Genomic DNA, 12,350 nt, shown 5'->3' with positions numbered 1-12,350 from the left:
GATTAGCCATCAGCACTGTGAACTGGGTATTAAAAGGTCTGAAATGCAAAGGCAGACTTGCCAAACTAGCTGAATAAACTGGGTCAAATCGTTCATTTTCTTTTGGATCTCAGTTTCCTCATCTTTATGAAGGAAAGGGATTCGATGTTCTCTGATTCTTCCTGCTCTAAAGTTCTATAATTCTAAGTTACTTCATTTAAAAAAGAAAACTGAGAAACTGTCTACTTTATTATCAAAGGGCTGTGTGATTGCTGCCCACCACTACTTTTCACTGATGCAATTTTCTAGGCACTTTTCTAGTACTAACTGGAAGGGACCAGAATCAAGTTTAGTCAGACAACCACCTTCAAATGACTAATGTTTCTCAGAGAGAATCCTCATTACAAAATGCTTCATACCTCTGTTACATCATATCTAACTCCTCCAGAAACAGTACATCACAACAAAAAAAAGAACACTACTAAAAAATAGTTATGAAAACTCAAAGAAATAGACAAACTTAACTACACAGAAACCAATGCTGATCTTAAAATTTATTAGTCAGTCTCTAGTGAGTTTTAATAATACAATCCTTGAAGACAATAAACAGAGAATCCTTGGGATAAATGTATCAACTAAACTGCCCCAAACCACAAAACTATATTCTATATCTTAGAAAAAAATACCAGAGTAAAACCATCTCTTCAAAGTACAGTTTCCATCTAATTGTCACACAGAGGGAGCCTCACTGAGGTCTATCACGCAAAGTACTTTTTAACAGTCTAAAGCAAGTATTTCAGACTTCAAGCCATTCACGATATGTTAAGACAGGGGCATCAGAGATTCTGAGCTTCTCTTTTCAAAAATATTTTTAATTCCATCTTCTGTATTCCATTATAAATGATATTTTCACGAAATATCCATTTTAACAAAATGAAAAAACTTAGTAGCCCCACTAAACTTATCACTGAAAACCAGCTCAAGGAAGAATTTTATCTTACCTCTACACTAGGGCTAAGGCTGCTTGGCAGTGTTTCTGAAGTCACAGTAGTGCTTGGAAGGCTGCAGATCTCCCAAGTATTCACAGGCTGTATTGGTTCAGACTGCTTTGAACGATCTATACATTTTGGATTATCCAATAAGGTCACTTCATAGAATTCTTGAATATCTAGAGGTGATGAAAAGAAAAGAAAAATTGAAAAGTATTTATATTGTCTAACTAAACTGTGCATTGATAAAACAACATAACTCAAAAGCAAAATTTTTACTCTAGATTAGTAAAATAAGTCCAATCTTATAATGTACTTAAACAGTGAATATTTGCTTATTTTATTGTGTCACAGTCACATCAGAACTTGCAGGGCACAGCATAAAAGTCCTAAGAGTTTTACCCTTCTAAGAGCCGAATTCAAATCCCTCCTCATCACCAATTAGCTACACGTTTAGGCACGTTCAACCTCTAACAACTCGCCTTTTATCTTTGTGAATTGTTACAAGGATTGACTGTAATACATACAAAGTGCACAATGGCACATAATAGGCTCATAACAGACAGTAGCTAATATCATTATCATGAATTCTGCAGACACGAGTCATTACTGATATTTTATATCTTTGTACCACCAATATCCAGGCTGGGAATGTAAACCCAAGTGGTTTTAACTGCCCTTCCAACCAAAATAAAACAAAAAACTAAGTTAAAATAAAACCAAATTAGAAGTATTTTTAGATATCCTCTAGTTCAAATATTTGGAAACAGTAAATTAAGAATTTTATATTATTTTAGAAATAATTAAAGGTATGACAAAACTCTCAAACAAACCATAAACTCACCTATAGAAACACAGGATACTTTAGAAAACCAAGTTACTTTGCTGTCAGCTGGAGTTACATGAACTTAATATATTAACATTGGTTATTCATGCTGCTCAGAAGCTCTGAGTGGGAGTTATATAAGGTTTAAGTTCACCACTGTTAGTTCTTTATTCACCTACTGATATAATTTTGAGTTGGTATTTAAAGGGGGAAATCATTATTTAACACCAATGGTAAGCACTATCTTGTATAGAATCATACACAATAACTGTAAATAACATTAACAGAATAAATTTTACTTCTTGTTTCTCACTATGATGAAAAGATTAGTATCTCCTTTAAAAAACAATGTACTAAACCAGTAGACAAGAAACTTCCTTTTCAGTATTAGTAACTGGTAAACTGTAGAACTTTCTAAGTAAAGAGCTAATAAAAACTAAGGTCTGCACAGTGAGGATAATATTAACCTACTTCACAGGGCATTAAGAATATTACTAGAGAAAATTATATGTGCATTTTATAAACCATGAATCACTATATAAAACTATTCACATAACCATCAAGAAAAATATCAAAAACTCAAATTCAGAGCATCAGCTACAAAGTGTTCTTACCAAAAACTGTTTAACCTGAATCTAAATCAAGTATTTAGAATCAACTTCTACCTCACAGGAAATACAGGGGATAGAGGAACAAGTTAAATGATACCAGAAAAGCAAACAATGAAACCGATCCAAAAGAGGACATCCTACAAGACCACCGGCCCAGTTTCTTTGGAAAGTCAACATCCTGAAAGGGAAAAGAAACTGTTTGAAAGTAAGGATTTTTCTGTATAAAGGAAACAAAAACGACATAGCGAGCAACTGCAGTGTCTGGGCCTTGACTGGTGTGTGTGTGGCGGGGTGGGGATGAGCTACAAAACACACTGTGACAACAATCAGGGAAATTTAAATACGGACGATTCTCTAGAAAATATGAGGGAACTTTTTTGGTAGAAGATACACAGGTGTGTGAGCATATATATGTACATTTATATGGTAGGACATATATTTCTATATATCTAAGAGAGATATATATGTAGGAGACACAAATTTATAGATCTATATAGAGAGAGAATCTCCTACAACGACAAAAAATACCACAGCTCCCAGTATAGTACTATGCTCCCAAGAGCACTAAATGAGTACTGATTAATTGGTTATGATAAGTTGACCACATCACTACATAAAATTTTTATTATATTTTCCATTACTGTAAGTCAAGTTGCAAATCTTAAATTTCAATGTGATCTTTTATTCTATAATTAAGTAATAGAAACACTGCTATATTACCCTTCAATAACATCTCTAACAAAAATCTAGACCAGTGCTGTCCAAAAGAACTTTCAGCAATGATAAGAATGTTCCATAGCTGCACTGTCCAGTATGATCGCCACTAGATGCATACGGCTATTGAGCACTTAAAATGTGATTAGTGTGTCGGAGGAATTGAATTTATAATTTTATTTAGGTTTAATTAATTTAAACAGCTGCATATGGCTAGTAGTTACTGTACAGGACAAGAGATATATAGACTAATATAATTCAAACAGAGTAACATTTTATCATTTAACTCATTTCATGTAGTAAAGTCAAAGAGTAAAGTGATCCCTACATGAGTTCTTCAAAAGCTGTACCCTGCTTGTCAATTGAAATGCCTCAAGTAGGTCTCATATTCATCTATCAAACAGTCCTTTCTAATCTGCTGTACCTGAGCTCCTATGCACTAGAGAACCAAATATCCATATTATTCTAACTATATTAGGCTTAAAACAAAATAAGCTGAGTAAACACCCATTAGGATGGTTATTATCAACAAACCAGAAAATAACAAGTGTTGCTGAGGATGTGGAGTAATTAAACCTTGTGCTTTGCTGGTTGAAATATAAAATGATGCAGTTGCTGTGGAAAACAGTATGGTGGTTCCTCAAAATATTAAAACACAGAATCACTATTTGATCTAGCAATTCCACTTCTGGGTATATACCCAAAAGAACTGAATGCAGGGACTCAAACAGATATTCATATATCAATGTTTATAGCAGCACTATTCACAACATCCAAAAGGTGAAAACCCCCCACATGTTCATTAATAGAAAAATGGTTAATAAGCAAAATGTGATATATACAGTGTAATATTATTCAGCCTTTGAAAGGAATGAAATTCTGATCACTGTACAATATGGACGGATGAATCTTGAAGGCATTATGCTAAGTGAAATAAGTCAAATACAAAAAGACAAATATTGCATGATTCCACTTATATGAGGAACCTAGAATAGTCAAATTCATAGAGACAGAAAGAACAGTTGCTCCCAGGGCCTGGAGTAAGGAGGGAATTGGGAGTCACTGTTTAATGGGTACAGTTTCAGTGTGGGATCATGACAAAGTTCAGGAGACGGACAGTGGTGACAGGTTGCACAACAATGTGAATGTACTGACCAGCACTAAAATGTACACTTAAAAACTGTCTATTTTATGTCATGTATATTTTATCACAATGAAAAAACAAGTTGAGTCAGAGTCTAGGAGAGCTTAAATGAGTAAAGTGCATGGGATTTAATATGTGGGTTTTACAATATCTATTTTAGCTATTTAGATATCTTTGTTGCTTACTGAGCTCAGGATAACCAATACTGCCAGGTAACACCCAACTAAAAAATATCTTAGTTACCATACTTGGTTGACTAAAACATTATGCAAAAGTACTGACATATTTCTGTTAACACATGTACAGTGTAGTAATGTTTTTCATATGACAGTTTGTCAGTTATCATCACTTTCCTTAAAAATATATATACATATAATATACACACACAGACATCTTTACTCTTGACCCATATCCCATCTTGACTAACTTGGCATAGTTTATACATTTTATGTCGTTTGTCCACCACATTTCTTCATCTTTAGGGTGTCCCAAGACTACAGAGATGAGCAATATAATAACACTTCTTTAGAAACTACTTCGTTAGAATTTCTTCAGGTTTATCAGCAAAGATTTTTCAAAGATGCACCTAATCAAAAAGGGAACCCTCTGGAAAAATTGCACACACACATTGAGCTTTTCTTATGAGTCCAAAGTACTTATATTTTATATTCCCCATGCTATCAGCAGTCCTTGTTCTTTATAATCTACATTATATGTGAGAAGAGAATTATATCACTGATGATAACTATAATGAGTTAGCAAAAAAAAAAAAAGGTTAAATTATCGTTGTGACAAGATAAGCATTTCTACAAAATAACATTCTAGGATTCAAAATATTACTTTCTACTTTTTCTTTAGATTTGTTTAAACTGGGGAGTACAACATTGAGTTCCATAAGATTTCTACATAAAGTAAAACAGAAGCTACTATGCAAATAGAAGTCAAATAGAAGACAAAAACAAACATGGTAAATCTTAGAATAATTTCAATCTCTCCTATTTTCCCAAAAATCTATTTAACATGCCCAAAGTCTGAAACTCCAAGTTATTCTTAAAAGAAAGTTAACATGCCATACCAACTCATATGGGATACAGCAAAAGCTGTATTAAGAGGGAAATTTATCGCAATACAGGCACACCTTAACAAACAAGAAAAATCCCAAATAAGCAATCTCAAATTACACTTAACTGAATTAGAGAAAGAAGAACAAAGCCCAAAGTCAGCAGAAGGAGAGAAATAATAAAAATCAGAGCAGAAATAAATGCTATTGAAACAAAAAAAGGCAGTAGAAAAGATCAATGAAACAGAGCTGGTTCTTTGAGAACATAAAATTGAAAAACCCCTAGCCAGGCTTACAAAGAAAAAAAGAAAGAAAGCTCAAATAAACAAAATCAGAAATGAAAGAGGAGAAATAACAACAGACTCCAGAGAAATACAACGGATTATAAGAGAATACTACGAAAAACTATATGCCAACAATATGGATAACCTAGAGGAAATGGATAAATTCTTAAGACTCTTAAAACCTCCCAAAGCTGAGTTAAGAAGAAACAGACAATCTGAACAGACCACAAGGTTCACAAGATTCACAAGGTCTATCACAAGGAAAGAGATTGAAACAGCAATCAAAAGCATCCCAAAGAATAAAACCCCAGGACCAGATGGCTTTCCTGGGGAATTCTACCAAACTTTCACAGAGGATTTAATACCCATACTTTTCAAGCTGTTTCAAAAAATTATGAAGGATGGAACACTTCCTAACACATTCTACAAGGCCAATATCACTCTGATACCAAAGCCTGACAAGGACAGCAAGAGAAAGGAGAACTACAGGCCAATATCGCTGATGAACATAGACGCAAAAATTCTTAAGAAAATTTTGGCAACCCGAGTTCAGCAATACATCAAAAGGATCATACATCACGATCAAGTGGGATTTATACCAGGGGCACAGGGATGGTTCAACATCCGCAACTCAATCAACTTGATACACCACATCAACAAACTGAGGAATAAAAACCACGTGATCATCTCAATAGATGCAGAGAAAGCATTTGACAAGATCCAACAGCCACTTACGATAAAAACTCTGAACAAAATGGGGATAGAAGGAAATTACCTTAACATAACAAAGGCCGTATATGACAAACCCGCAGCCAACATCATAAAAACTGAGCGCCATCCCCCTGAAAACAGGAACGAGACAAGGATGCCCTCTATCACCACTTATTCAACATAGTACTGGAGGTTTTGGCCAGAGCAATTAGGCAAGAGAAAGGAATAAAAGGAATCCAAATAGGCAGTGAAGAAGTGAAACTCTCGCTGTGTGCGGACGACATGATCTTATATATAGAAAACCCCAAAGAATCCACTGGAAAACTATTAGAAATAATCAACAACTACAGTAAAGTTGCAGGGTAATAAAATCAACTTACATAAATCAGTAGCATTTCTATACTCTAATAATGAACTAACAGAAAAAGAACTCAAGAACACAATACTATTCACAATGGCAACAAAAAGAATAAAATACCTTGGGGTGAATTTAACTAAGGAAGTGAAAGACCTGTACAACGAAAACTACAAGACTTTCCTGAAAGAAATTGATGACGACATAAAGAGATGGAAAGACATTCCATGTACATGGATTGGAAGAATAAACAGAGTTAAAATGTCCATACTACGTAAAGCAATCTACAGACTGAACGCTATCCCAATCAGAATCCCAATGACATTCTTTTTTTTTTTTTTTTTTTTTTTTTTAAGATTTTATTTTTTTTCCTTTTTCTCCCCATAGCCCCCCGGTACATGGTTGTATATTCTTCGTTGTGGGTCCTTCTAGTTGTGGCATGTGGGACGCTGCCTCAGCGTGGTTTGATGAGCAGTGCCATGTCCGCGCCCAGGATTCGAACCAACGAAACACTGGACTGCCTGCAGCGCAGAGCGCGAACTTAACCACTCTGCCACAGGGCCAGCCCCCCAATGACATTCTTTAACAGAAATAGAACAAAGAATCCTAAAATTCATATGGGGCAACAAAAGACCCTACTACTCAGCCATAAAAAAGTGTAAAATCATCTCATTCACAACAACATGGATGGACCTTGAGGGTATTATGTTAAGTGAAATAAGCCAGATGGAGAAATACAATCTCTGTATGACTCCACTCATACGTGGAAGTTAAACATGTAGACAAAAAGAAAAGATTAGTGGCTACCAGGGAAAAGGAGGGATGGGCACAAAGGGTGAAGTGGTGCACCTACAACACGACTGACAAACAATAATGTACAACTGAAATTTCATGAGGTTGTAAACTATCATAATCTCAATAAAAATGTTTAAAAAAGTTAAATTAATGAAACTTCATGAAAATAGAGAAATTAATGAGTTTATTCTTAACATTTAAAACATGCAACCAATGAATACTAATGGAGTGAATACGTTTTAGAAGAAGAAAAGATTTAAAAGATGAGATATGATACAATAATGTCTTTGGGAGATGGAAAAAATTGAGGAAAAGACGTTATATAACACCTAAAGCTTTTCAATTTAAAACACCTAAAGACAGGTTTTTATAAAAATTTGATGGCTGTATTTTAAGGTGCTATATAACCTTAAGCATACATTTACTTTAAATTTCTATTAATAAACATGTATTCAAAAATTTGAAAATTAACTTCTTTGACAGACAATGAAAATTCCTCAGTTCTGGTTTATATAAGTCATTTTATACGTTTCAACATCCAATCTCAATAATAAGGGCTACTCATAATTATATCAAAATATATACCATGAAAAAAATGTAACCACAGCAAAATAATGCTTCAATAGTCACATCTCTCAAGACTATTTTATCAGGAATTGGCAAATTTACCATCCAGAGTAAAATGATGGGAGTCCTTCAACAAACCAATGAAAACATTTAACTTGAGTTCAACTCTAAACTTAAAACTTTTACTGTGAAAAGGTAAATAAAATGGAAGAACACAGGAGTAGAAATGATTGTCATTTAATAGACAAGAGTGATTCCATATTTATCTGAAATCCAGATATCTCACCCAGATACATACCAGACATACAATTAAAATAACTGATTACATTTTTATTTACTACCTTGAAAAAAACTTCCTTTGAAAATAATGATGCACTAAAGCAAGAAAATAGAAAAATGCAGGAATGCTAAAACGTGTTAGAGAAAAACTACCCTTTAGTTGACTCAGTTGAAAACATTAATTTTGTTGAGCCTCCTGGACCAGTTCTATCACAATCTATTCCTCATTTTACATTTATAGCCTTGCAAGTGCTTTCTCTGTTTGGGACTAAATTGGGTCCCCCCATAAACGCAGTTCCTGAACAAAGATCTATATTACTGGATCATAAGGCTACAACATGCACAATAGAAAAATTCTCAAAAATTAAACTTGAACACAAGCAATTAGTCCAATGGAATAGAGAATCATTTCTATCTACCAAAAAAAAATTTTTTTGGCTACCTCTAAGATCACGTATTTCAGAAGTCCTGAAATCTAAGTAAAATTTTCTTTTAAGTAAAAAGTTTTCACTTACTTTTGTTATTTTCTTGTTAGAATTCAAAGTTTGCAGACACTGGCAGTAAGGGAAGTACGGAATTCATGAAATACCCTCAAAAGGGGTTCAGGAAACTTTTCCAGCTTTTAGTGACAACTTATATCATTCTAAACAGAGAAACTAGCAAACCATGAAACATTTCTCAAACTAAAGAAATAAGGCAGTACTAAGTCAGGATCAGAGTAGGAAGTCTAAATACAGACTCAAGAATGTGTAATAATTTAACATAACATAGGCAACATCTCTATGAGGAAATAATATTTTCTTTAATGGAAAAAATATTAAGAAAAGACTTAGACATCTCAGCAAAGAAGATATGCAGATGGAAAACAAGCATATGAAAGATGCTCCTCGTGTCATCAGGGAAATTAAAACGACATGATACCAGTGTACACCTATTAGACCAAAATACAGAACACTGACAACACCAAATGTTGGCAAGGATACAGAGCAACAGAAACACTCATTTGTCACTGCAACAAATGCATGCAAAATGATACAGCCACTCTGGAAGACAGTTTGGCAGTTTCTTATAAAACCAAACATACTCTTACCATACAATCCAGCAATCGTGCTCCTTGGTATTTACCCAAACGAGCTGAAAACTTATGTCCACATAAAAACCTGCACATAGATATTTATAGCAGCTTTATTCATAATCGCCAAAACTTTGAAGCAACCAGATATCCTTCAATAGGTGAACAAATAAACAAACTGTGGTACATCCAGACAATGGAATATTATTCAGCTCTAACAAAAGAGCTCTCAAGCCATAAAAAGATACGGAGGTTGGGCTGACCCCATGGCTGAGTGGTTAAAGTTTCACACGCTCTGCTTTGGCAGCCTGAGGTTTGTAGGTTTGGATCCTGGGCACGGACCTACTCCACTCATCAGCCATGGTGTGGAGGTAACCCACACACAAAGTCGAGGAAGACTGGCACAGATGTCAGCTCAGGGCTAATCTTTCTCAAGCAAAAAAAAGAGGAGGACTGGCAATGGATGTTAGCTCAGAGCGAATCTTCCTCTCACACACACAGAAAAAGACATGCAGGAACCTTAACTGCATATAAGTCAATCTGAAAAGACTATATGCTGTATGATTCCAACTATGACATTCTGGAAAAGGCAGAACTACGGAGACAGTAAAAAGATCAGTGACTGCCAGGGGCTGGAGGCAGGAGAAGGATGAAGAGGCAGAGTACAGAAGATTTTTAGGGCAGTGAACTACTCTGTATGATACTATAATGGTGGATACACATCATTATACATTTGTCTAAACCTACAGAACATGCAACACCAAGAGTGAACACTAAGGTAAACTATGAACTTTGGGTGATAATGACGTAGCTTCATCAATTATAACAAAGGTAACATTCTGGTAGGGGATGTTGATAATGAGCGACGCTTTGTATGTGTGAGAGCATGGGGGTATATGGGAACTCTGTCTTTCCTCTCAATTTTGTTGTGAATCAAAAGCTACTCTAAAAAATAAAGTCTTTACAAAATTAAAAAATAAATAAAAAGAGATGAGCTATCAAGCCATGAACGTACATGGAGATACCTTACATGCATATTGCTAAGTGAAAGAAACCAATCTGAAAAGGTTACATACTTATGATTCCAATTATAGAAGATTTTAGAAAAGGCAAAACTAGAGACAGTAAAAAGATCAGTGATTGCCAGGGGTTCCGGAGGAGTGAGAAAGGAATGAACATGACGGAGTACAGGAGATTTTTAGGGCAGTGAAACTATTCTGTATGATACTGTAATGGTAGACACATGTCAAAGCAACAAATGTGTAAGCAACAAATGTGTATGTCACATTTATCGATGTATAACACAAAGAGAGAAACCTAAGGTGAACTATGGACTTTAGTTAATAACAATACCTTAATATTGGCTTACGAACTGTAACAAATATAACATACTAACGCAGGATGTTAATAACAGGGGAAATGGGGGGGGGGGTGAAGATATGGGAACTCTACTTTCCACTCAATTTTCCTGTAGATCTAAAACTGCTAAAAAAATTAAAGTGTAATAATTCTTTTAAATGTATAAAGGAGGATAACAAATTATATTAAACAAACAAGCAATCTCAGTTTATTTCAAACTAATTTACAAATGTATTAAAGATTTAAATGTTAAAAACAGAACCCATGAAAGAATTTGAATATAGGTAAATGTTATTATAATCTTGGGGACAGGAAAGCCTTTCTAAGCATGATACCATGCTTAGGGCAGAAAGTAAAAAAAAATACTGATAAATCTAACCTTATATAAATATGTGTTACTTTAAAAATTAAAGTTTAAAAACAAAGGACAAACAAGGGAAGCTATTTCCAACTTATATGCCAGACAGAGTTGATATCCTAATGTAGATTTTATACCTCTAAGAAAAAAGGAAAAAAATGTGGTGGGAGGGGCAAATGACATGAACAAATAATTCACAAAAGAAACTAAACAACTACGTAAGAAAATTCTTACATTGTTGGTTATGGCTTTAATCAAAGAAACACACAATAAAATATCAAAATGACTAAAAGTATATTCCACATATCAGAGTTGAAAATATTAAAAAGATGGACAATACTCTCCATTGTTTAAGGTATAGTATATTAGTCATTCTTCCACATACAGCCTAAAAAATTAAATTGATATAACATTTCCGAGAGTAATTTAACAAATTACATCAAAAGCCTTTTTAAAATGCGTGTCCCCTTTTACGAAGCAGTTCATTTCTAGGAATTTATCCAAAGGATATAATAAAGGATGTAGAACAAAGAGGCACACACAAATGCAACATTGTTTATAATTCAGAAAAATTATATACCTAAATGCTCCAAGGAAATCACTAATAAAACTACAATAGTCTATACAACATAGTCATTTAAAATGGTACAAATCTACTGATACGAAAAGACATCCAATGAAAAATTTTGTGGGATAAAAATAATATGTATAGGACAGAGAAGTCACACAATATACACTTAAGCAAATTCAACTACAGCACCTCCCTCTGCCAAAAAAGGGCAATCCTACCTATTAGTCCATCCAACAAGTGAATGTCATAAATGAAAATGAGGAAGGAGAAGATTGTTCCCTCAGGTGCTCTCCGTTTTCAGGTCCCTCTCATAATGTGAGCATCTCTATGTCTCACCGTGCCAAGTGTAAGTCTATGTGCTTTTAGTATAAGAGGGCACTTAAAACACAAGCCAGATAATTCTGTTACTCAACTGAAGAAATTATTTCTTTCCATAAAGGAAAAAACAATTGCATTAGTTGAGACGGTGTTAAATTCTTGATTTTCAAGGATAATTTTAATCTGATGTGATTTTTCACCTTACACCCTGATTTTAAATATTAACTCTCTTGCAGGAAACAATTCTACTGTGTTTTACTTGTCTGGGGAATTTGTTTTGCAAAATCAAAGTGTATAGAGAAACACAAAGAATAACATTCTAGAAGGATATTTACCCCATTTAAGAATTAGGAGGTTA

General features: G+C 34.2%; 1 protein-coding gene across 16 annotated transcripts in view; it reads right to left on the bottom strand.

The window, feature by feature from the left end:
* DLG1 (discs large MAGUK scaffold protein 1) overlaps positions 1-12,350 on the bottom strand; it is a 255,373-nt gene that overhangs the window by 234,204 nt on the left and 8,819 nt on the right. For all 16 annotated transcript variants that reach the window (XM_023623539.2, XM_070243488.1, XM_023623543.2 and 13 more), the window contains exon 4: positions 981-1,147. In XM_023623539.2, the coding sequence (XP_023479307.2) occupies positions 981-1,147 (167 nt within the window). The remainder of the gene's footprint in view (positions 1-980; positions 1,148-12,350) is intronic.

The sequence above is a fragment of the Equus caballus genome, chromosome 19 (assembly GCF_041296265.1).
Source record: "Equus caballus isolate H_3958 breed thoroughbred chromosome 19, TB-T2T, whole genome shotgun sequence".
NCBI lineage: Eukaryota > Metazoa > Chordata > Mammalia > Perissodactyla > Equidae > Equus > Equus caballus.
The sequence above is the reverse complement of the archived record's forward strand: the minus strand, read 5'-3'. Positions and strand labels throughout refer to the sequence as shown.